Raw genomic sequence first — 25,621 nt, 5'->3', positions numbered from 1 at the left:
TGCCAAAAAAGCTCTCACCTTGAGGTTCTTCAGTTACAACAGCTTCCGTGTTTTCTCCTTTCACGTACTCTGCATTAAGACCCTCTATGAAGCGATGATAAAGAGAGTCAGATGGGGAAGGAGAGAGTAAGGTATATTTCTCACCAAATGCTAAATTATGCAAAGGAATCTTACCAACACATGGGTAAAAGAAGCGGTTTAGAGCAAGCCTGTATTGTTTATGAAGCAAAATCGCACTGAGGTTCCCAAACTTGTGGGCGTTTGGGCTTTCAATGCAAAAAAGTTTTCAATGTTGGACACAATTAGTAAGGCTCTTCGTTTCAGAAGCACATCATGCCAGGCTGGGCACTGAGGTAGGGTGGGAAAGCCAAGCACTATTGTGAATAACTGAGGGGGCCAAACTCATCATTGGCAATAAGCCATTGAAATGGCCTTGACTTCAGTGGCGCTGGGCTCACTTCCATCAATCTGGCCCAGGCTCTACTTTTCAACAGGCTAGAGATACAGTGTAGGGCAGAGAGGAGCCAGCCACTCCCACCTGGCACTTCACAACCCTTGCTGCCTTTCTGCCCTTTTATTCACAGTGCTTGTGGGAACAGGTCAGAGGCATGACAGCGCTGCAGCACCTACCTGCAATATCTTAGGGCTCCATAGATTTCAATGGTGCATCCCCTTCAAATACCAGGCAGAAATACCCCAGGAAGTCCAGCAGTGAAGGTGTTACTTACCGGCATGTTTTCTTTAGGCATAGTCATTCTGTGTGTGTGTGTGTGTGTGTGTGTGTGTGTGTGTATGTGTGTGTGTGTGTGTGTGTGTGTGTGCGTGCGTGCGTGCGTGCGTGCACCTTACAGGCTTTTGCTGTGAAGTGAGACCTGCTGTGAGATCTCAGCTACCCACCTAGTTCTGCTCATCTGTGGTCTAAAGAGGGCACTCCTACTATTTCATACCCCCCACTTCACATTCAGACAGTTAATTTGCTTTTCTGCTATACACAAGCTCAGTTAAGGTGCATTCCATAAGGGTGCTGCAACAAGCCCGCCCCTCCCCCCCCCGCAGCTGAATGGTGATGGGCAAACTAAGCAGATTGCACGGGGAACAGAGTTGCAAGGGAGGAAACTGTGCCAAACATGCTCAATTTGGGGGGGAACAGGGTAAAATGAGGATTTCAAGGCTTAAGCAGACAAGCAAACTGGGCAGAGATGCAAGGCACCTTTACCTTGCCCTTCTGCAGCTTTGACCAATAACATACAAGTCTTAGCACAGAACTCACACAACAAGCAAAGCTACACCCTACAGCCCTGGCTGCATTATAAACTTTCACCATTTGTAATCAGGCGCTGCTGTTGCTTGTGTTCACGCACAACATGGTCATTACATGATGTAGGCTGGGATCAGGCTGTAATGCTGATTTTAACAGTAGGCAGACCCCTCTAACCATACTTATGTCACCAGCTTGGCCAGCCTTCCTTCCTCCCAGCGCTCTATGGCACGACATCCCAGAGCATTGCTTCTTCTGCACCTCCGCTAGGCAACCCGGGCCAGCTCGCCATCTGGTCCCGGAGTGCAGTGGTGGGGTGGATGCACAGTCACGGCTGGACACATGGGTGTGTTATGAAAAAAAGCTTGCGTGTGGCTACAACTCCATCCTGTTCATTGTAACTGGATCTACACCTGTCACACTGTGTACTACAGCAACTAACAGCATGACGCGTGCCGCTGGGATTCAGAGTAGGAGAATAATTCAACAGGGCCTGCTTGGCATGGCTGAGTCATTTCAAAACAACAGTGAGGTCACAGCGCAGGAGTTGCACTGTTGAATGTGAAACACATGTCTGGGCTACTGTTTAACAATGGTTTGAATCCACATCAGGGTTAGTCACCCTGACAACCAAGGACAGCAGACCCCAGAGGCTTCAGAGTTTTGGGCAAAGTAAATTCTGAGGGGGAGGTCGGACACTGCGAGGAAGGAACTAGCTGCTTTATTGGCCTAGTTCTATTCCATTGCCTCACAATAAAATCAACGAGACTACTTGTGGGGGTCAGGAGAATGGAATTTAGCCTCTTACTGCAACTGTCAGAAAGCGACGGCTGCAGGGAACAGGATACACAGAAACATTTCAGTGTCTGCTACATGCTCATGGCAGCAAGGGCAGAGCAGGGCTAACATTTAAAGACCACATAGTGCTGTTCTGCCCCAGTGCCAGGTCAGACATGCAGCGGCTACCTGGCCAATGCCTCTGAGGTAAAGTCTTTAGTTACAACTGAGGGCTGGATGGTTTTATGGTTAAGGCACAGGCCTGGGCCATGTAGAGCTGGATTTGAGGCTGAGCTTTAGCACAGACTTCCTATGTGGGGCAGGGGGTGGGAGGCAAGCCACTTAAGCCCAGAACTTCTAAGGCATTTAGGCACCTAACAGTCATTGAACTCTTGTGCCTAAATCTCCCTCTGTCTCAATTTTCCATCTGTAAAATGGGGATATTACTGCTCACAGAGGGGGTAGCAAGGACTAATATGCCATGAGACCTAGTATTATACCCAGCACTAAAGAAACTATAGCCTATTACATGGATGTGAAAAGAAATGTGACTAAAAAGGTGAAGGCACGTACACTGCAGGCATGGGGAAGCCAAATGCACTACCTTGGCAGATAGGATGGGACCTTTACACCTGGGCTGGTACTAAGGAATACAGAAGAAGTTGCCAAACCAAATGGCTGGTCACTTATGTGAGTTCCCTATCACTCAATGGCAAATGACAAAGGCACTCTTACCACGATGGGTGGGTTTGGTTCTACATTCTGTGGGAGCAGTTAATTCAGCAGGGGGGTCAGGGGGTGTCTTTTAATGCTGTTTGGGGAAAAGCAGGTCACAAGCTGTAGGAAAGGGGCACAAATGTTGCCAGCAAAGCAAACATTTTCTTCTCTGACGCTGCAGGAGGGCTACAGAATAACACAGCAAAGTGTTTAATGGGAGGTGAGGCACAGCCAAAGCCAGTACTAGCCCAAGCAGCAGTGGGCATTCATTTGCTGGTCAGCACAGAGGCCTGGGAAACAAGACTCTTGGGATCCTTCTGGTCCTTGCTCTACCCTATCCTTGCAGTGTGATCGTAAGCCAGTCGTATGCCACGGTGTACATGGCAGGTAACAGTCACTGGCTGACAGGGTGGCTTGGGAGGCTCAAAACATATGACACGTTTTGAGCCCCTCCCACAGAAGGTGTAATGTTATTCCTGCTATTAGTGCAAATCACTAGAAAACCAATGACCAAGGGGGCTGGGAAGGGGGACAGGGAAACAGAGTCTGAGCCTGTCAGGGCAGAGAAGCCTCCTTTTCTCCTATTTATTTTAGTGGGAATTGCGGGCTCTCACCATGTCAGGCCCAGTGCGGCAAGGGAGCTGTGTAAGTGCGGCGTGCTGGCGAAAGAAAGGCCTTGCTCCAACTGGTGAAAGAGATGGGTGTGAATAATGCAGATGATGCTTTTTAATGGAACCAGGTGCCCAGCTCCCATTGGCTGCATGGCACATAATTCCCTTAGGCGTCTTTGAAATTGCCAGCCTTACTCTAAGTTTCCTCTCAGTAAGTGTGACCAGTAGGTGTGGCGTTTTCCCACATAACTGCTCAGTAGCATAGAAATACCAACGTTGCTCTGTTTGACTATGGCCTGTCAGAACTCCCCTAAGTCATCTTGATGCTCCTAGGTACCAAGGTGATGGGTGTTAAAGTACAGAGAGGGGTAAAGGATATGGGGAAAACTTTGCATCAGTCATGGATAAAAACATGAAGAGTGCGTGAATGTTCCAGTCCAAATGAGATAAAAAATGCAAACAGAGCCCACATCCTCACTATTGGACGGACGGACGGACGGACGCACACCCACACACCCCTAGTGTTCCTTTGTGCTACCAGAGCACAGTCATTCCATAACACAGCAGCCTCCCCCAAGACATGTGTTTTGCTGGGATAACACCAAACACAATTTATGTTTTTCAATAAAAAGCCAGTTCTGCCACTGCTGACTGCTCTCAGATCTCTGTCATGCATTGCAATGCATCTAAGGCCTGACATTATCCCAGCATGCCATGTCTGATGACTTAAATTAATCCTCCTTTATAATTAACTTTAATTTCCTGCTGCCTTTCCGAGCTTTGCTTCTTTCGGCTTCCCTTTTATCAAAGGCTTTATTTTTTATTTATTCTTTTCAAAATATCATTTAAATAGGGGGAACAAACAAGGGCATTTTATTCTATCACATTCATTCGACTTTTCCTGCTGATCTGATTTTCCAAAACTCTCACCTGTTTGTCACAGCCCCAGCCAGGAAAATAGCAGTGTTTCAGGGTAAGTTTTGGCCCCGATAGTGAAGGAGACACTCAAGGAATTTTAGCTGATTAATTTTAAATTAGCTTTTTTGGCTGTTCATAACAACTGCTTGGAAACCCTGGGACAGTGAGTCCCACCCCATGGGCTCCAGGCCACCAGTATTCAGAGGTGAGCCCAGAGGTGACTAGGATCCGCCCAGTTGCTACATCACATTAAAGACAGCTACTTCAACTACACCAAGCACTTTCCCCAGTGCTCTTCTCTATGTACACAACGGCTGTGGCTGCCCTGTGGGTGTTACATGCCAGGTAGTGGGAGAGGGAGGCGGGTCAGGGGCCAGAGAGGTGTCCACAAATACCCACTCTTGTGACTCATACTATGAAAGGGTTTGAGAATGGTTGCTAAGGCCAGGCTCTGGCCACCGCTTGCCTGGGATTCTGCAACTCCCTCCTTTACCATCTCCCATTCCTAGGTCTCCAGCAGCTGCAGAATGCTGCTGCTCACCCTCCCTCTCACACACAAAGGAACTCGCCTGCCCAGCCTCAGAGACAGCCGCAGCCCTTTCAGACTCCCCCATGTGTTTCAATGTCCTTCCCATCTTCTCAAGGGCCTTATCTCCTCTCCTCCCTCCACCTGTGCAGTGTGAGCCCCTTCCCACAACCTAGCTGTGCTTGGTGTACCTGCCATCTGGATTGCAATAGCTTCTTTCCAAACCTCATCTCAGAGTTAATGATAACCCCCCACCCCAGTAGCTACATCTTGGTGTGTCCCTCTCTGCTGTTACTACTTAACTCTACAACTGGATTAGCTAAGGGGCAGATCTTGAAAAGTCTGTCCAGGGGAAGGAACTTACAGGATCAGGGCCTAATGCTGTGAAGTGTTCACAATTAATGATGCTTTACAGAAACAGAAGGTGATGAAGTGTAATCCATTTCCTCCCTGAAATCATCTCCTTCCGCTTTGCTTTCTTTTTGTAGGGTTATTCATGAATGCTGGCCTGCTGCATTCATTATTTTCCCAATGGGAAAAGCATGGAAACATTTATTTTGAAAGGCAATCTTTACAACTGAACTATACGAACAGCTGCCTGGGGAGGGGGAAGAACTTGAAGCTATTAAATACAATTATGTGGATGCAATACTGCTATAGCCACTTCCTTTATGACTCCCACTGCAGGCTTTTTCCTTTTATAGGAACTTCTTTTTCCCAGCATGCTTTTCTGGGGTTAGTCCTTTAAATTTGACAGACTCTAGAGAGGCCATTTTGGAATCAGCCACTGCTTGCTGTATCTCCTCTCTCTGCTTACTGGTAAGTTTTCAACTCTGGTTGTATTTCCTCTTTCTTATTCCTCAGTCTACGGTATGTTTCTACGTCATTCATTGGGTGCTGCAGTCTGGACAGATCCTACCCCAGAATAGTCTTAGACTGTAATGAAATGCTGTAGAGCCATCACTTTAAGCCGGAACAACATGCTGGCTGTTTGGCTTAAGCTGGTGTCTTGCATTTGAGCCAGCACTAATGTGTGTGCATGTTCAGTCAACAATTCTGTGTGCAGAGGCAGGGGGTAGCTGAGTCCCCTCACTGACACTGGTGAAGGGTGTAGCTGCTGGAGGAGTTGCCACCCTTATCAAATGGTGGGTTTGAATAGTTTGGTTGATTAAATAGTTAATGTTATAAGAAAAAAACTTTTCAGATCCAGAGTTCCTGACTGGGGTGGAACAAAGCCACCCCCTTGCAAGAGCTGGAGCTGACACATGTTGTTTCAATTTCAAATGAATGCTTTATCCTACAAAATTTCTCTGCCTGCTAGTGAGCCAGGTTTGTGGGGTGGGGATGTTTCTTCTCCCCCACCACAGGGATAATTTCAGTCAATAATAATAAATACCACTCCAGTCTCCTCCATCACTCTTCTTGTTCCTGAATGTCCCAAGGTACAGCTTGGCTCCTGATGCCATGCCAAAGACAGATTGTGGTGGAGGCCTTAGGTGTATCCCGCCAATTATACACACAGGTTTGCTTCCCGCCCAGACTGTCTCATGTTGCCTCTGCTCCTCTCCCTGCCTTTCCCTCACCCATCTCCAGTGTAATGAGGGGAGCTCCTTCTCACAAACTGGGTCTTTTAGCTAGTTACAATTGAGAGAAGCAGCAGGGGGCTGATAAACAATTTGGGCCTCCTGGCTAGGAACACAGCCAAGCAGCAACGTTCCCATGAACCGATGCTGCTGGCGCTCCCGTGCATGGTGGGTACCATAGCCCCAGGGTTACTTCAGCCTCAGGGTGTGTTAACTTCTCTGAGGATTCTGGGTGGGGTTTTCCCCCGGCAAGTCCCTGGAGGGCTCTCCCCAGGGGCCGCAGCCTCCTCTTCTTGCACAGAAAGGGGGAGGGTTGCTGTCCCTCATGTGGACCCTCAGGCAAGGGTGGTTTTCCTCCTCTTTTCCCCAGCAAGCTCTGTGTTCTGCTCGGAGCGTTTGAACCACTTACGTTGTATGCTGAAGCAAAACTTCTTTTGCTGATAGGAAATGTAACTGGAGACGGCGCCGACCAATGCCATGACAAGAGCACTGGCTATTCCTGCTATTGTCCCAGTCTCGGCAGTGGTGCCTACAAAGCAGAGGAGCGGATGTTGTGCTTAAATACGTATTAGGATCCAAAATGATTATTCCAGGGATCTAGCTGTTCTCTCCCTTCCCCCAAGCCATCTGGGCTATTCTGCAGACACTAGGGCTGGCCAGGATTTCTCACCCATAGCCTCTTAAGCAAACTAGTCTGGGAAATGTGGTGGGCAGGGCCCGGGGGGCCGACTGTTTGCATGTGTCTGTCGCTCAGAGTTGCCATGGTAGCAGGGTTGGTCGGGGGCTGAACGGAGCTGAGCTTCTGTGCATCGCTACTTACCTGTATCGTAGTCACTGCCACCTGGAAGAAAGACAAGAGGCGTTAGGGCTGATGCTGCCAGCACGGGCTTCGCATTCATTGGTGCCTGTTGGGGATCAAAGCCAACAGCAGTGTTGTTCCTGCCCCCCATCACCTGACTGAATCCACTGCTTTCAGTAACCCACACCATGCTCTGCAGCCTGTCCCAGCCAGGGTGGGAGGAAGGTGGACTCACCCCACCCCCTACTGCAAACGCACCCTAGAGCTGGTGTAAAACAGTTGCTGGGCTCTCTGAAAGCTCTCCTGTTCCTGGGGTGGCCAGCCAGCCACCTGGGCTCTTGAATATAGACTATGCCCTGGTCTACACTACAGAGCTAGAAACAGCTTACGTCAACCTAACTCTGTAAGTGTCACACTAGAATTTCGCTCCCGCAGATGTAACTCGCCCGCTACGCCAACCTGACTTCACCTCCATGAGCGGCATAGAGTCAGTGTCTATGTCGTTAGGTTAATGACACTGCCTTGGTTACATCGACTGTGGCTGGCTTTCAGAAGCCATCCCACAATGCCTCACACTAACAGTGCCGTCAGTGCAAGCGCTCCTGGTGAGGACCTGCAACACCGACACACAGAGCCAGGTGTAGACACGCACAAGCGATGTAGTTATTGCGTGGCTGCATGCCGATGTAAGTTAGGGCAACTTAATTTTGTAGCGTACATGTGCCCTTAGAGACCAGGACCAGACCACTTTGCTCTTCTGTGTCCCTGCCCCTGCGGAGCCTATCCCCCACCCCGAGACATGTGGGCAATAGAAACTGGGACAAAGACAAAATGGAACAGGCAGGTGGGGTGAGGGAGAAGTGGAGAGGAGACTAAGAATGAGAGAGAAACTAGGCTGAGAACAGATGGCAGCAGCTGTGTAGCCACAAGGCCAGGCCCAGTGGCCAGCCTGTCACGTACTTAGTCTTCACCCTGCAGCACCAACCCCTGGCGTGCCAGGGCAATGGGCACAGAGCTGGCAGCAGGGTGCTCTGCTCTCACCACAACCCTTCTGCACTGGCTCTGGTGGAAGGGCAGGTACCAGGAACCTCAGTGCTGCCTGCAGCCGCGCTGGGGGGCAGAACACCTAGTGCTTGCTCCCCAGCATAAGCGGCTCCCCTCCTCCACAACTGCTTGCGATGGCTCCTCTGCTGAACCTGTGTAGCATGCATGGAGGAGACACCCCCCCACACATACACACACACTCAGAAAACCAGCAGCTAGGGCCAGGGACGTCTGTGTGAAAGCACAAGCCACCTGTGGAGACAGCTACCTTACTGTGCTATGGCTGGCAGAGCATGCAGGCTGTCTTCGCTCGGACAAACAGTGGGATGAGTAACACACAGTAGCAACTCTGCTGTACAATCCTAGTGGAGACATGGCTCTGTAGTGTTTACTGAGCGGCAGCTAGGTGAGGTTGACCTCACCGTAAAGCCACAGGTGTCATGTCTCCACTAGGGTTTTATGTGCATTAGTTGCCCTGGCTGAAAACACACCTGTCTTGGCAGTGAAGACAGTCACAGAGGAAAGAAGAGCGGGGTCATGCTTTCTAACTACCATCTCCTAGCACAGCAGGGTAAGGGGCTGCCAGCCTGGCCCAGGAGCCTTAACCTGACAGCCACCTTCATGATCCTACTGTGACTTTAGTGATTTTCAGTGTTGGTGGTGGTGGGGGGGAGGTAACACTTGCAGGAAAGCGGCAGTATGGAACATGCTGTTGTGTGACTGCAGACCTGCACGCTAAGGTAACCCTCATATATAATTAAACAGTTGCTGGCTCAGTAACATTGTGTTAGGCTATAAGTGGAACTAATTATAAATTTAGTGCTGTGCAGTCAAAGGCAGGCTTTACAGTTGCTTGTGGCTTCATTTACACGTATCTGCACTCGAGTCTAGAAATCTCAGCTTCCTCTGAGACAATGCCAGGGTGACTCCAACAAAGGTTTTTTGGTGCCAGACTGTGGGCAGGTAATGAAAGAGGACCTGCATAATGAGAGATGCTTGCAACACACGCAGCTTGAAACTGTATATACAGGGGAAGGGGCATGTGGGAACTGACCACCCTCTAGTCTACTTGATCCCTCTGGAGACAGGCTGACTTAAAACAGTTCAGCACATTAATCAGCCTCGCACTTCTCTTTCATGGTGCCTCCATTTTCTTATGTTCTGAGAACTAAGGCGCTATGAAGTTATGCCACGTGTGCAATGTGGTAGTGGGGGGGGCAGTGTGTGTGTGTGATGCACATGAGTGTAATAACTACTGGCTCACTGAGGCCAAAGCCTGACACTACACTGGGGCTGTAAATCTCTAGTCAAAGAAGAAGATTTGGCTGGAGGTATGAAGAGCCAAGTGGCTTCCCCCTTTTTCTAAGGATTAATTAGTTCTTCTTCGAGTGATTGCTCACATCCATTCCAGTTAGGTGTGCGCGCCGCGCGTGCACGTTCGTCGGAAACTTTTTACCCTAGCAACTCCAGTGGGCCGGCAGGTCGCCCCCTGGAGTGGCGCCGCCATGGCGCCCAATATATATCCCTGCCGGCCCGCCCGCTCCTCAGTTCCTTCTTACCGCCGTGTCGGTCGTTGGAACTGTGGAGCGCGGCATAGCTGTCCTCCACGTCCCTAGCTCTCCTAGTTTCTATCGCTTGTTTATCGCTTATCTCTAGTTCTATATAGTTGTTAATTAGTATTGTTAAGTAGATAGTTTAGTAAATAGCTGTTAAGTAGTTCCTTGCCGGGGGCTTAGCCCTTCCCGGCACCGGGCGCCAGGCTCATGCCTGTTTCGCCAGGCTTCAAGCAGTGTGCGGCCTGCAAGAAGCCCATGCCTACCAGCGATCCCCACGAAGCTTGCTTGAAGTGCCTCGGGGAATCGCACAGATCTGACAAGTGCCGCATCTGTAAGGCTTTTAAGCCGAGGACAAAAAAGGAGAGGGATCAGAGGCTCCGAACTCTCCTAATGGAGGCGGCACTTGACCCGTCGACTTCGCAGACCGTGGTTTCGGCACCGGCACCGGATCGCTCCGGCACCGAGAAGACTCCCCGGCACCGACCTTCTCCGGCACCGGAATCAGAGCCTAGGCCGTCGAAGTCTAATACTCCGGCCAGGCAGACCCGGCTCGAGCGCCCGGCCTCAACATCGGCCGCGGCACCGCCGGCACCGTCAGCACCGTTGACTCCGGGCCCGGCGGGTCCGTTGAGTCCGGTGCCGCCGAGCTCCCCCATGAGATCTGGGGTTGAGATAGTGGTCCCATCCACTCCGGAGACCTTCGCCTCGGCTCGGGACCTTATTGCCCTGACTGAGCCCACTCGGCTGCCACCCCCGGTACCTCCGGTGCGGGTTGTGTCCAGAGGCAAGCCCATGCTGTCGGCGCCGCCCAGAGACAGTCGTTCGCCATCCAGGTCCCGACGTCTTGGGCGCTCCAGATCCCGACGCCGCTCGCAGTCCCGGCACCGCTCCCCTCAGCGATACCGGTCGCACTCGCGGCAACGGTCGGCATCGAGACGGTCGCGGTCAGGCTCCAGTCGGCGTCACCGGCACCGCGACTCCAGGAGCAGGTCCCGACGCTACTCAACGCACCGGTCGACCTCCCGGCACCGAGCTGGTGGCAGGTCCCGGTCCCGGTCTCGCTCGACCTCCCGGCACCGAGCTGGTGGCAGGTCCCGGTCCCGGTCGATCTCCCGGCACCGAGCTGGTGGCAGGTCCCGGTCCCGGTCGATCTCCCGGCACCGAGCTGGTAGTAGGTCCTGGCACCGAAGCGGCGCCCGGTACCGAAGCGGCGCCCGGCACCGTGACAGATCCCGGTCCCGGTCCCGATCCCGACACCGATATGACTCCCGGCACCGGTCCCCGGCACCGAGACGATCCTCCGTGCCGGCCCGCGCAGACCCGTACCATCCAGGGTCGGCCCCGCCGTGGCCCTCGAGGCAGCCGTCCGTATCCTCCCAGACGGACAGCGGCTATGCGCTGGGCACCGACCGGCAGGCGGCGCTGTTTGCTGATCCGCCGCTGCAGGACCAAGGCCCACAACAGTGGGGATTCTGGACACCCTGGGCGTACCATCAGGCCCAGGGCCCCCAGCAGCTCCCTGCTAGGCCGGCGACTGCGGAGCGTAGGGCCCCTGAAGCCTCTTTGTCTCGCCCCCCTCCCTCCCCGGAAGGGGACGAAGGGTCCAAACAGCAGGACTCCGCTGTGGCTCCGGAGACAGAGGCGAGGGCTGAGGAAGACCCTCAGTTGGACACTATTGTGCCTGGGGTCTCATCATCCTCCTCCCCGGATGAGGCGGTGGCGGGTACCTCCTCCAACAGTCCCCCCCCGCTGGATCTCAGGGCGCACCAGGACCTCCTCAGGCGATTGGCTCAAAACCTGAGTCTGCAAGCAGAGGAGGTCTCGGAGATAGAGGACCCAATTGTCACCATCCTCTCTTCCGATGCTCCCACCAGGGTCGCCCTGCCGTTCATACGGACCATCCAGGCCAATGCCAATACTATCTGGCAGTCCCCGGCCTCCATCCCTCCGACAGCAAAAGGAGTCGAGAGGAAGTACATGGCCCCTTCTAAGGGGTACGAATATTTACATGTTCACCCGACTCCCGGTTCACTGGTAGTGCAATCGGTGAACGATAGGGAGCGTCACGGCCAGGAGGCTCCGGCCCCCAAATCCAGAGAAGCCAGGCGGATGGACCTCCTTGGCCGTAAGGTGTATTCGGCTGGGGCGCTGCAGCTCAGGGTCTCTAACCAGCAGGCCCTGCTGAGCAGATACGCCTTTAACTCCTGGGTGGCAGTGGACAAATTTAAGGAGCTGCTGCCACAGGATGCTCGCCAAGAGTTTACGGCCATCCTGGACGAAGGCAAGAAGGTCGCGCGCACGGCCTTACAAGCCTCCTTGGACGCTGCGGACTCGGCTGCCCGTACCCTCACGTCAGGAGTTACGATGCGTCGCATCTCCTGGCTGCAGGTTTCCGGCCTTCCGCCAGAGCTCCAGCACACGATACAGGACCTTCCTTTCGAAGGCCAGGGCCTGTTTTCCGATAAGACAGACCCCAGACTTAAGAGTTTAAAGGACAACCGGGTCATTGCGCGGTCCCTCGGGATGCACACCCCCGTGACACAGCGTAGACCCTTTAGGCCGCAACAACAGCAGCACCGTCGGCCGTTTTCCCAGTTCCGCCAGCGGCAGGACCTTTACAGGCGCCGCGGCAGGAACGGGAGGCGCAGGCAGTCGGGGAACCAAGGGGGGCAGAACCAAGGCTCCTCAAAACCCCCGCCTGGTCCTAAGCCTTCATTTTGAAGGTGCGCTCGAGGGCGCAGTAACAGTTTCCCCTATGGATCCTTCCCCCCCGTTTTCCAACCGCCTTTCGTTTTTCCTCCCGGCGTGGTCCCAAATAACATCGGACCGCTGGGTCTTAAGCGTGGTGCAGACGGGGTACCGCCTGCAGTTTGTTTCGTTTCCTCCTTCCCGCCCTCCTTCCTCGTCCCTCTTCAGGGACCCCTCTCACGAGCAATTCCTTCGGCAGGAGGTGCGGGCGCTCCTCAGCAAAGGAGCTATAGAGGCGGTTCCCGAAAACGAGAAAGGCAAGGGGTTTTATTCCCGCTATTTTCTGATCCCCAAGGCCAAGGGGGGCCTCAGGCCTATCCTCGACCTGCGAGAGCTCAACAAATACCTCGTGAAGTTGAAGTTCCGCATGGTATCCCTGGGGACCATCATTCCATCCCTGGATCCGGGAGACTGGTACGCCGCCCTCGACATGCAGGACGCGTATTTCCACGTTGCCATTTGGCCACGCCACAGACGCTTCCTCCGCTTCGTTGTGGGGGCTCGTCATTATCAATTTGCGGTCCTCCCGTTTGGCCTGTCCACGGCCCCGAGGGTGTTTACAAAATGCATGGCAGTTGTCGTGGCGCATCTTCGGCGCAACCGTGTCCACGTGTTCCCTTATCTGGACGATTGGTTGATTCGGGGCACGTCGGAACAGCAGGTGTACAGCCATGTCCGCGTGATCACCTGCATGTTTGCGAGTCTGGGCCTCTTGATAAACACAGACAAGTCCACCCTGAGGCCCACTCAGAAGGTGGAATTTATCGGGGCCGTCCTGGACGCCACTGTGGGCAGGGCCTCGCTGCCTCGGCAGCGGTTCCAGACCATGGCGGCGATCGTTCAACGCTTGCGGTCAGCCCCGTTGACGTCAGTGAGGACATGTCTAACCCTGTTAGGCCACATGGCGGCGTGCACTTTTGTGACCGACTACGCTCGGCTCCGCATGAGGCCTCTCCAGCTGTGGCTTATCAGTCATTACAGGCCAAGGCAACCGCTAGACATGTTAATCACAGTCCCCCAGAAGGTCTTGGATTCCCTCGGCTGGTGGTTGGACCAGTCCGTATTGTGTGCGGGTCTTCCCTTTCACCCGTCTCAGCCCTCGGTATCCCTGACAACGGATGCCTCAGATCTAGGCTGGGGGGCCCACCTAGGGACCCTGCGGACGCAGGGCCTATGGTCCCAGGAGGAGGTGGGGCTACACATCAACATGAGGGAGTTGAGAGCGGTCCGCCTTGCTTGCCAAACGTTTTGTCATCAGCTTCAGGGTCGTTGTGTAGCCGTGTTCACGGACAACACGACGACCATGTATTATATCAACAAGCAGGGCGGCACCAGGTCCTCCTCCCTGTGCCTCGAGGCGATACGACTCTGGGACTTTTGCGTAGCCCACTCCATTCACCTCAGGGCTTCCTTCTTTCCCGGAGTACGGAACACGCTGGCGGATCGATTGAGCAGATCCTTCCTGTCACACGAGTGGTCCCTTCGCCCGGACGTCGCTCTCTCCATTTTCCGGAGGTGGGGTTATCCCCGGGTGGACCTCTTTGCGTCCAAGGGGAACAGGAAGTGCCAAGCGTTCTGCTCCTTTCAGGGCAGGGAGCCGGGGTCGATAGCGGATGCCTTCCTCATCCAGTGGTCGACCCACCTGTACTATGCGTTTCCTCCGTTCCCTCTGGTTCACAAGGTCCTCCTGAAGGTGCGCAGAGACAGGGCTCGTGTGATCATGGTGGCCCCGGCATGGCCCAGACAGCACTGGTACACCATGCTGCTAGACTTGGCCGTAGCCGACCCAGTTCCCCTGCCCCTTCATCCGGACCTGATTACCCAGGACCACGGGTCTCTCTGTCACCCAGACCTGCAGTCGCTGCACCTAGCGGCGTGGCTCCTGTGTGGCTAACTGGTTCCGAGCTGCGCTGCTCCACGCCTGTGAGAGAGGTGCTCTTGGGCAGCAGGAAACCGTCCACAAGAGCCACATATTCGGCAAAATGGAAACGCTTCTCCTGTTGGTGCGTAGAGAGAAATCTCCGCCCTATGGAAGTTTCGGTATCCGAAATCTTAGACTATGTTTGGTCCCTCAAAGGGCAAGGTCTGGCCTTATCGTCGTTGCGAGTCCATCTGGCAGCTATCTCCACCTTTCACCCGGGTGCGGACGGTCGCTCCGTTTTTTCTCACCCGACGGTGTCGAGATTTCTTAAAGGGCTGGAACGGTTATTCCCTAACGTCCGTCCCCCTGCTCCAACCTGGGATCTTAACCTGGTGTTGTCCCGGCTCATGGGGCCCCCCTTTGAGCCGTTAGCTACTTGCTCCCTGCTTTACCTCTCTTGGAAGGCTGCCTTTCTAGTAGCCATCACCTCAGCTAGACGGGTGTCGGAACTCCGAGCCCTTGTGGTAGACCCCCCATATACGGTCTTCCACAAAGACAAGGTACAGCTTAGACCACACCCTGCCTTTCTACCCAAGGTGGTCTCAGCCTTCCACGTCAACCAAGAGATTTTCCTCCCGGTTTTTTTCCCAAAACCTCACTCCTCAGGCAGGGAGCAGCAGCTCCACTCGCTGGATGTCCGTAGAGCTCTCGCGTTCTACATAGAGAGGACCAAACCCTTCCGCAAATCCCCCCAGCTTTTCGTGGCGGTAGCGGACCGTATGAAAGGGCTTCCTATCTCCTCCCAGAGATTATCCTCGTGGGTTACGTCCTGCATCAGGACCTGTTATGACTTGGCCCATGTCCCTACGGGCCGTGTGACTGCGCATTCTACCAGGGCGCAGGCGTCGTCGCTAGCTTTCCTCGCCCGTGTGCCCATCCAGGAAATCTGTCGGGCAGCGACCTGGTCATCGGTCCACACCTTTGCTTCCCACTACGCCCTGGTGCAGCAGTCGAGAGAGGATGCGGCCTTCGGAACTGCAGTGCTCCGTGCCGCGACTTCTCACTCCGACCCCACCGCCTAGGTATGGCTTGGGAGTCACCTAACTGGAATGGATGTGAGCAATCACTCGAAGAAGAAAAGACGGTTACTCACCTTTGTAACTGTTGTTCTTCGAGATGTGTTGCTCACATCCATTCCACACCCGCCCTCCTTCCCCACTGTCGGAGTAGCCGGCAAGAAGGAACTGAGGAGCGGGCGGGCCGGCAGGGATATATATTGGGCGCCATGGCGGCGCCACTCCAGGGGGCGACCTGCCGGCCCACTGGAGTTGCTAGGGTAAAAAGTTTCCGACGAACGTGCACGCACAGCGCGCACACCTAACTGGAATGGATGTGAGCAACACATCTCGAAGAACAACAGTTACAAAGGTGAGTAACCGTCTTTTTCCCCGCACTGACACAGGCACATGCAGCAGAACCTCGTCCTACAAAGGTCTGAGTACCCTAAAGCCCCATTGCCTTCAATGGGAGCTCAGAGTGTCCAGCACCTTGCAGAACTGGGCCCGTAACAGCTGCTCAGAGAGTTGACAGGCTGTGTTTAGCAGGCATTTATATCAAAATGAGTCAACTCTCACATTCATTTATTCCAACTGGAACCAAAGCAGTGACAGGATTCAGTGCCCAGGAAGGAATCCCGATGAGAATTCTCCCATTCCAGCAGAAAATCCCACCTGTGATGTTTCTTATTATTTTATTGCATCTTCTACAAACTGTGAAGCAGTGACCTTTATTCATGATGCACTTCGGTAGAATGGGACCCGTGCTACGGACCGTAGCTCAGAATCAGAACCTGGCTTGCCAGACCTATTCACTCTTTCACCATAAGGTGAGATCAGTTCCAGGGATTTGATGACTCTTCCTCTCTTTTCTCTTTGCTTTTGTTGTGAAGACTTAAGACATCACACATATTATCAGAGAAGCCGCCTTAAGTGGGTAGTTCTTTCTGTATGACAGATGAGCTCTCTATACCCTATTCCCGTGCTAAGCAAAGTTTTGTACATTGACTATAAACGGATGATAAGTGACACGCTATATAGAATCACACAACATACCTGCATTGTCAATAGAAAAATGTGCAGCTAAGCTCCAGAATGCAGAGGAATCTTTACTTAGCCTGAAACCTATTTAAAAACTGCTTTCTCTGGAGAAACAGGGTTAGGAGGAAAAGTTCTCTCCGAACCTATAGTTAACAAATCACTGTAAATAAATCTTGAATTTATGGAAGCGGGTCAGCATAGTATTAATTATTCCAATGCAGTTTATCTTTAGTGCAGTTTGTTGACTTGGCTGGTGGTATTCATCCTTTGAATTTTCCTATTTTAATATTTAATATTGTGGATCTTCACAAACATGTGGCCTGATGTCTTCATCTTAACGCTCAGTAAGGAGTAGTGAGTGGTTGAAAGTTGAGGGAAAGCTTTTATCTTTTCTACCATTTTCTGTATATTCAAAGTATTAGTCATGAAAGCCAATTCCCCAAGCCAATTCCCAGTGCTGTGGGACTCTTGTCATTAACTACACTTGGAGTTGGATCATTCCTCAGAGCACTTTCCAATCCATAAGTGAAACCACTACTTCCTAACTAATGAAGCAAAGCCTCACCCAGCGCCTGCTGACATTAAGGAACGCTGACCTCAACAGGAACAAGAGCACATCCTGACAGTACGTCATTGCTTGGGGTTCATCCTAGAAGGCAGATGCTTTCTTGTAAAATGCAACTTTTAGAAGTTTAGTTGATATCCATTAAAAATCACTCCTCAAATAACTTAAAGCTAATTAAGGAAACTAATTAGTTGGGGGCAAATGAAGGGGGCTGAGTCATAAATTGTAACTGTTTTTGAAGTTAAAGAAATCAATGGTACAAAGGTCTTCCCCTTCCCGCCAGTGGGGTACAAGTTTGTTCCTTGCCATTCTGCTCCTCCAATGTCTCAATAGGTAATTCAGAGATTCATGTTAAAAAGGCTACTCTGGAATCATGCCACAAAGGGAGGTGGTTGAAGTGACCTGTGAACAAGCTTAGGGTGGTTAAGGAGCTGCTCTTCCTCCTGTACTGCGATCCATGGCATCCATACAGGTCACAGTGCTAATAAAGGAACAAATTCATCTGCATAGGTTTCTCCTCCTTGCATTCCTAAAACTTCCCCTGGACTTGGGAGGCCATGAAGGCTGCAGACACCTTGCTTTCTTCTCTCCTTTGCTTTGCTGGGATAAAGCTAACGTGCCTCTTTGCCAGAGCTAGCCATGGTCTTTCCCCAGGGCCATAATACACTTCCCCTTTGGCACATTTCCTAGCTTCAAGCGGGAGATCCAAAAAGGAATTGCATGCTCTCTCTGGAAAGTCTCACTGCAGAAGTTTTCAGCTTCTGAAATTACCTCCCCATCAACTTTATATGGGGCTTGCTGGCAATAATGCTTTTCTATCTCCGCTCCATGAAAGGCCTTAGCATGGCACTTGATCCTAGTCTCTGTTTCCACCAACATCTCTTAGCTCAAGGACCAGGACTCGCTCATATTGTCTGTTAGTGATGCAAGGCTCTACTACAGTGATTTACGTACAACTTCACACATGTATGTGACTCCTTATCAGTCTCATCTTACACTCCAATTTCTCCACTGCCTTTTGCACAGGGTGCTCTACTAGATTAGCTGCTCAGATTATATTACAGATGCTTTCAGTGAGGCTAGGGAACTAGGGAAGGCTGGCTGCCCGCCTGCCAGGAGGAAGGGGTGGAAGTGAGTGCGAAAATCTTGCACCAGGATTGGCTGCCAGCTGCTGAATGACAGATAGCAGCCATATCATGGAAAACAAATGATTTGGGGACTACAACCAGACACTGCGGATGTGTGGTTATAGGTGACTATAGTGCACAGTGCAGGTAATTATATCAGGCATGAATACATCATGGTACCTGAGCATAACATTAATACCTAGGCTATCGTGTTGCTTAACATAACAACAACAATGAAAGAACAACAGTTAAATGAATCCAGTTTATGTCTTTGAGACTACTTATTCTGGATTTAGATTGACTTCACTTTGTTTCTCTCACAAACAAGTGAAAATGAGTGCTGTAGCAAGATGTAGCAACATTAAAAAGAGCTATTACCACACCTAGCACAATGGGACTCTGATCCTCATCGGCGCATGTAAGCGCTACCACACTGTAAATAATGATGAAATATCACAGACTGTCCACTAACTACACCCTCTATCTCAGTTCTATCACCATTCCTAGTCTCCAGATGGAAGGGTCATACTGTGTATTAACTGACCTGGGATATAAACCAACTATAATGGACTTGGTCAGCAGAGTGTAAAGACCTACCTTTCTTCTTATCAGGATGGTACTCCCCATCGTCCAGAACGCTGGCCAGATCATCATCTGAAAATGCTAAAAAAACAAACAAGATGTGCTGACTTCCAGTAACTTAGACATTGCAATATGTTACATGTTCAAGGCCTTTTACCGAGTTGTTCAGCTACATCTACTAACCCTGGTAACCACAAAGCTCTCTGCTAAACCATCCAGAAGGGTTGCAGGTGGCACTGTGTTGGATTTGTAGAGAGCAGGAGAGGGTGAGAAGCTGATAAGCATCAGCAATTAGGTATCTCACTGAAATGTTACTTCCCTGACAGTGCCCACACTGTGCTTTGGGAATGACAGATCTGCTGGGACATGCAAAAGGGACAGTGTCTCTTGCTTACAAATCTACCATCTATTACACAAATATTCACTTAATGCCACATTTGAGCTATATCACCTCTATGTAGACAATACAATTCAAGTGCAGTCTGTCTTCTGAACTGAACTTCATAAGTAGCCCAACTTTGAATTCAAGAGGAGCTCCCATCTGTGTGGACATCTCACCGTTTCACTGTACTCCAGGTTCAGGAATGGCAGAGATTAAGAGAGTCCCATTGATATATTGTCTGTTAATACTTTTTGTTGGTGCTCATGCAGTACTTGCTCGGGTCTGGTACATAACTGTATTCATACAGGGGCTGATTTTCTCATTTAACTAGTAATTGAAAATATTAATACTGGTTAGTATGAAACCACAAGACATTGGGGGATGGTGGGAAAGCATGCAAGGGGAGGGAGGCGGGTTTGCCAAAAGAATTAGTTCAGCAATCTACTCCCAGATGCCTTTCATTGGCTTTATCTAACTTAAGCACTAGGGCCTTATTTTTGGGTTGATCCAAAACCCATTGAAGTCAATGGCACTGACTTCAATGACTTCAGATTCAGGCCCTTGCAGAAGTTTTGAGCACCTGCTGTTTGTGGGCAAGGCAAATGCTTAGTTCCTAGAAAAAGTCAGGCTACAATCACATACTGAGCATCCAAATTCAATCCCAAAGGCCTTTTTCTCCCTCAAACAGGATGTAACTTGCTTGCTTGTTTGAGCTGATGTTCTTTATTTGTATTAACCCTCTCCTGCTTAAAAGTAGCTCAGACAGTGTTTAATTAAAATAAATATGGGGACTATTTTAAGGGTCACGAGGTCTGTATTGCACAACATGCACTCAGCAGACTTAGGAATGATTGTCAACTGGCAGATTAGAACAACCCCTAGGCTGCTCTAACCAATGTGGCTGTGCAGAGCAGAGCATAATGGCTCACTGAGAGTTCCACCACTCTCTTGCACTGAGCAGATCTTGACAGAAAAGGGTATCTGGCCTCTCATCGTGGGATGTTACTGCGTTTGGCTTTTTTTTTTTTTTTTTAAAGGGTTACTGGAGTATCTCCAGCAGAAGGATTGTGCATGAACACATTTCTAACACAAGTAGCTGAGATAAAATTACTGAGAAAATAAGTTTAATGCATACAAAATTGAAATGGAGAAATACAAAACAACTCTGAATTAATAGGAAAAATAGTGTTGATAGTCAAACCATTACATGCCCAATTTATTTTGCAGATAGAAGAGGAGTAACAGAAGTTTTCAGTGCTTAGTAAAGTGGGTGCCAGAAAGCTGAGATTCGTATAAGGAAAGAGGTACGGCTGGGAGCCAGTACAAGACTCCTTACCCTGTTTTCCACCTCTTGAAGGGTTATCTTTACCTTTCGAGCCTGGAACAGGATTCTCTATTCATTAGCTGATCACAGAAAACAGCATTTATGGATTTAGGATTCGCAATAAGATTAAAAACAAAACTAACAAATTGAATGGAGGCCAAAATGTAAGTTGTACCAATGCTGATTAAGTTGGGGTATAAATTACCATGAGAGAGGCTACTTTTTGATACTTGGTACTGACACACTGACTCTTTAGATTTTCCTCAACAAGTCTAATATATTTAAACAAACCTTGAAATCAAAGTACTTGCAAATCACCTAGCTAATAAAATCTAATGTAATATCTATGTATTAATTACACAAGCGGTATAGTAGTTTATTCTATGCAAAGGTTGTGCAAGTCTTTTCTAGATTGGTGCTCAAGGAACAATAACTGCAGACAAATGAGTCTCCACCTGTAATATTTTGGTAATGGAAAGAGGCCTCCCAACCCAGTTAAGTCCAGCCCATATTCTATTTTGGGCTGGGAATTAGGACTGCTCTGGATTTCTGTGTCTTGGTAACGATGAAGAGTCACAAGAGCACGTACCAGTCAGTCAATGAGTTATCAGGTAGGGACAACATAGCAGACCTGCAGTAGTTCATGAGTCATAGTGACAATAAGAAATAAAACAAGGGGACTAATACGTAAATGTGTAAATAGCCAATGAGACGCCAGACAAGGCCTTTAATACAAAATATATTATCTCTCTTTAATTAATTCTGCAATAACAGATGTTCCCTCCTCATCCCTCTTTATGGGCTTGATCCATTGATTTCAGTGAAGAAAGCCCTGAATTTGCAGAGTCCTATTTGGCCTTCAGGTATGTATGTGTGTGCCACTCTAAAGAGGGAGGGGGGAGTTTGTACGCTCTATCCAAAGGAAGAACGTGGCCTTTCATGTTTAAGAAAGAGACAGGGAAATGCCATAAATTTACATGAGAGGCTAGAGGAAGAGCTAATGCTCTGAGAAAGCCAATCTCCAGCTCTTGCAGTTTTAAATCTCTCCACTTCCTCCACCTTTGTCATTTGCAGCAATTCTTTGCTTAAATGAAAGGATGCACTGAACAATGAAAACTATGTATCGACTTGATGGAGGAATGGGAAGGGCCCTTCATCTGATGTAAATCAGCACAAGCTCCACTGTAATCTGAAAGGGAGGCACTGTCCCAGGGGGTCATTCTGTTCGTTCCCACTGTGTTTTGCATTCCCCCGAGTCATAAGAAAAAGGATCGACAGCTTTACGCTGCAGGATCTAGCGCAGAGTAAGAAAGTTAATTTACATACCTCCACCAGGTTTTACGTTTGGTTTCCCACCACCTTTCCCATCATTCTGATCATCTAGTGCATCCGATAAGTCAAAGTCCGCAGGATCTTTTGCTATAAAATACCATACTGGTTACTATCTTGGACCAAGCGTTCCAAGGTATTTCATTCAACGCTCCTTGATCTAATCCCTTAGTTCTGACAAAGGTTCTTAAGAAAGAAAATTCTCAACCCTGTCAGACAGTGTCAATGGGAAAGATGAAGTAACTGACTTTTTTTTGACTTCTCCAGTTTAAATAGATAATATCATGGGAGATATTTGCAATTCATTTAGTTTTGTGCTCTCATACTGGTGTTGTGATAAATGTCACGTTCTTCTTGCAGAAATTGTCTTGCATAGTGGATCAAATGCCAGGAAATCATATAAATCAAGCAAGAGGGAAAAGGGCAGAACGAAATAGACAATTCTATGTGTTCAGATTGTGGAAATAAGGCGGGGGGGAGAATCTTAAAGGACAAGGAAGCATTTTCTGAAATGCGCCTTTACTGACTGAAATAGTCAGTAGTGGGGGAAAAACAAAAGGATAAAGGAAAACACATTGCTCTGTATCCTGAGAATTTGAGTTTAAACAGAGAACAGTTTCCTACTATGTTTATTAAATAACTACTGTAGAAATGTAACCAAACCAATTGAATTTTTTTACTCTTTCACTGGCGGGAAAGTAAGATTGCTTTCTCAAAGCAAAGCAAGATTTAAAATCACCAAAATTCTGCCCACAATACCTGGCAAAATGATTGGCTGTTAAATAGTGCTTGGTGTCATTAGGTTTCAGACTCAACATCCCACTGAAACATGTGGGGGAAAGTTTTAGCAACAATAATGTTTCAGATTATCTGCCTAAAATCTTGGAGGTAAATTCACTGCTGGCATAACCAGGTACAACTCCACTGACGTCTTCATTGACTTCAGTGGGGTGCCTGAAACAGTGCTTCATTACTTTACGTCTAGAATATTTTCTTCACAGCAGTCAGAGCTATACACAATTTGTTGGCTTTGTTTTTAAATGCAAAGTAAAACTCATCCAAATTAGCTGGTACTACCAGAGAAGTGTTGCTTGAGCTACCAGCCAGGACCAGCTCAGTGTGTCCATGGGATAAAGATGGATACACCAGACCCCCTACTTTCCAGGACTACTGAGTGAACAAAATAAAAATAGGATGAAAATAAAAGGGGCTGGGGATAGGTGAGGCAGAAGGTGAGTGCTTGGAGAGGTTGTGGCTTCCACTACTTCTCCAGTTTGTGCACTGCTGGCTTCCCCTTCTTTGACACTAGCTCTTGATGCTCCAGGTACCACTCAAGAACTAGCACTTACCTGGATTCTTTTTGGGTGGAGCCTTGGTGGTTTTTGGCTTCTTGGTTGTGGTGGTATGGATCACATCCCATAAGCTAATATCTGAAGGAACAAGACCACAACAAAGTTACATTACGAAAGCTCACCAGGCAATAAGACGACACCCTACCAGGCCTTGTAGCTCCAGCACATCAGACTGGGGATGGTGGGTGGAGTACAAGCCAAGGGCCTGTGCTACAAAGCCAGAACCCTCCCAAAGCACTAGTGCTCTGGCGTTTGCTCATCTGAGATTACCAAACACTCCTCCCTGCTATCTGTTCTGAGGAGCTACGTTCAAATACCCACATGCGCAGAACACACTGGTACATATCTCTCTATTAGAGCACATGCCACCATGGCTGTAATTGCTACGGCCTGAGGACACCGCTGAGTATCACAGGACTGTTGTTGTTGCATACATCGCTCCTTCCATGAATTCGAGGAAGGGGTAAGGGAGGCTTCTTTTAAACTCCAGTTCTAGTTTGGCTCTTTAGCAATACTGTGCACTTTTGTCATCCAGTGTATGATGACGATTATAGTACATGAGCAACTGCCCAAGTGCTGGGTGCTCCATCAGTAGAGATTAGATTCCAATGGGAGTTGCATTCAGTGCTGGAATATCCATTATCTTCTGCCCAATGAGGAAGGAATACCACACTTTGTTAAAAAGATTACCCAATGGTTAATACTGTGCATTACTACGTCTCTGTTGTAAGGGTGTTTTAATAGCTGAGAAGGACTCAGTTATGGCTCCAAAGCACTATATGGACACTAAAACTAAGTCTCCATCTCCCTTCTGGGTAGGGCTCTAATGCCAGCATTTTACAGATTAAGTGATAACACAGTAAGCGTTTGTGTGAGCCAGGTCTCCTGGCTCTGAGTCCTGTGCTTAAAACACTAGGCAATGCTTCTCATGGTTACACTGACAAGCAGTTTCCTTCATTCACACCCCAGAGAGGAATCTTGGGCAGTGGGATGGTATGTATGCATTCCTACACAGTGCCTCAGGAAATGTGGTATTATCTGGCTTCTTTGGATAGGGTTTAGTGGTTGCCTTTCCTGGTTTTGTTGTAGTCTCTAGTGGGGTGTCAAAGTAGTCAGATAAATCAAAGTCCCCTATTTTTAAAGGAAAAAAACAAATCTCAGCACTGTGTCAACAGCATGATTCTATCAGCATGACTCTGCTGTTGAAAAGCTTTCTGTGACTGCACTAGGCAGGCGATGCATATCATTCAACGTCAATGTGAATAGCCTGTACTGTACATGTTTATTATCTGCAGAACCTTATCATTGGCCCTGAGCCCACATGTGGCCCACTCCTGTGGCCAACCTCCCAGGAGCTCTGCAGCCTTAATTCTCTTTCTTAAAGGCAGCATCAGAACATTTACCTGTTGTGCCTGCTGGGAAACATGGGCTCATGGCTGCCTTGTCATTTCTCACACAGAGAAACTGTACATAGAGATCAGTGTGACTTAGTAAGATACAATGATTCACAATAGGTTAGCTGAGAAAAGGTGTCTATATACACCAGAGCTCTCGTCAGAATACAATCCCATTGCAAAGCTTTCAGATTAAGCTGACTACAACCTAATCTCCTAGATCTGGATCTATTGTGTCCTAGACCCATTGTACTGCAATGGGGGGAGGGTTCTCAACTTCCTCCCACTGATGGTCTCTTATAATGGACGCAAAATGCTGTGAGAAGTGTTAAGGAAAATGCTTGCAGTTGTCAAGGCAATACTGGAAATGCAATAGAAAGAATAACTTAATTGCATGCTTTCCCAGAAAAAGGTTTTCTTTAGAACAGAGCATCTTTCTCATTAGAGCTAGAAATGTGGTGTGTGTTCTCCCCGCCTCTGATCACAGAGGTGTCCTCTACACACAGGGTTGAGCAAGTTACATGTTATCAAATTGGAGTGAGGACAGAAAGGGATTTCAGAATCTAATCAACTAGAGAAAGCTCAGAGCACAGGACAAGCCAGAGAATGGAAATGGCATTTTGAAGGGAGGGCTGCCCAAGAACATGCAGTGCCTTGGCACATCTGCCAGGCTGTGTTCTGAGGGAACCTCTGAAGGACAGAACTCACTGAAGGGAATTAGTTGTAAATACCCATCCAGCTTCTGGAACAGTGCTACGAACCTTGGCTGCGTGAGCGATTTTGCAGCAGGAAAAGCATGTGGAAGCTAGACATGGAAACTGGAGAGAATCAGGTCAGAACAAAAAATGTTCTGGGGCAAGGGAGATGAGCTCAAGTTCTCAACGAGGCACCTTGAATAAAATGACTTCTCTCACCAGGGACTGAATCCAGGGCAGACACCCCATGTCCACATGTTAAAGGCATGTTGAGATATACAGCTGGCTAAATCCCAGTGTTCATAGTTCTTATCTACAGAACAATTGCTATTTACAGAAGTGCACTGTATGGGAAAGACAGATGTGAACTGTCAGCT

At 49.4% G+C, this 25,621-nt stretch overlaps 1 protein-coding gene across 4 annotated transcripts in view; it reads right to left on the bottom strand.

Moving 5' to 3' along the window:
* The window catches only part of CD99L2 (CD99 molecule like 2), a 92,217-nt gene that overhangs the window by 4,151 nt on the left and 62,445 nt on the right, over positions 1-25,621 (bottom strand). For 2 of the 4 annotated variants that reach the window (XM_030575046.1, XM_030575045.1), the window contains 7 exons: positions 23,153-23,233; positions 21,801-21,893; positions 20,487-20,528; positions 18,784-18,849; positions 7,211-7,231; positions 6,800-6,919; positions 19-84 (listed from right to left, as the gene is read on the bottom strand). In XM_030575046.1, the coding sequence (XP_030430906.1) occupies positions 19-84; positions 6,800-6,919; positions 7,211-7,231; positions 18,784-18,849; positions 20,487-20,528; positions 21,801-21,893; positions 23,153-23,233 (489 nt within the window). The remainder of the gene's footprint in view (positions 1-18; positions 85-6,799; positions 6,920-7,210; positions 7,232-18,783; positions 18,850-20,486; positions 20,529-21,800; positions 21,894-23,152; positions 23,234-25,621) is intronic. The other 2 variants (XM_030575047.1, XM_030575048.1) reach the window with 2 other exon arrangements.

Source organism: Gopherus evgoodei, chromosome 9 (assembly GCF_007399415.2).
Source record: "Gopherus evgoodei ecotype Sinaloan lineage chromosome 9, rGopEvg1_v1.p, whole genome shotgun sequence".
Taxonomy (NCBI): domain Eukaryota; kingdom Metazoa; phylum Chordata; order Testudines; family Testudinidae; genus Gopherus; species Gopherus evgoodei.
Note: the sequence above shows the minus strand (reverse complement) of the source record. Positions and strands in the feature narration are given on the sequence as shown.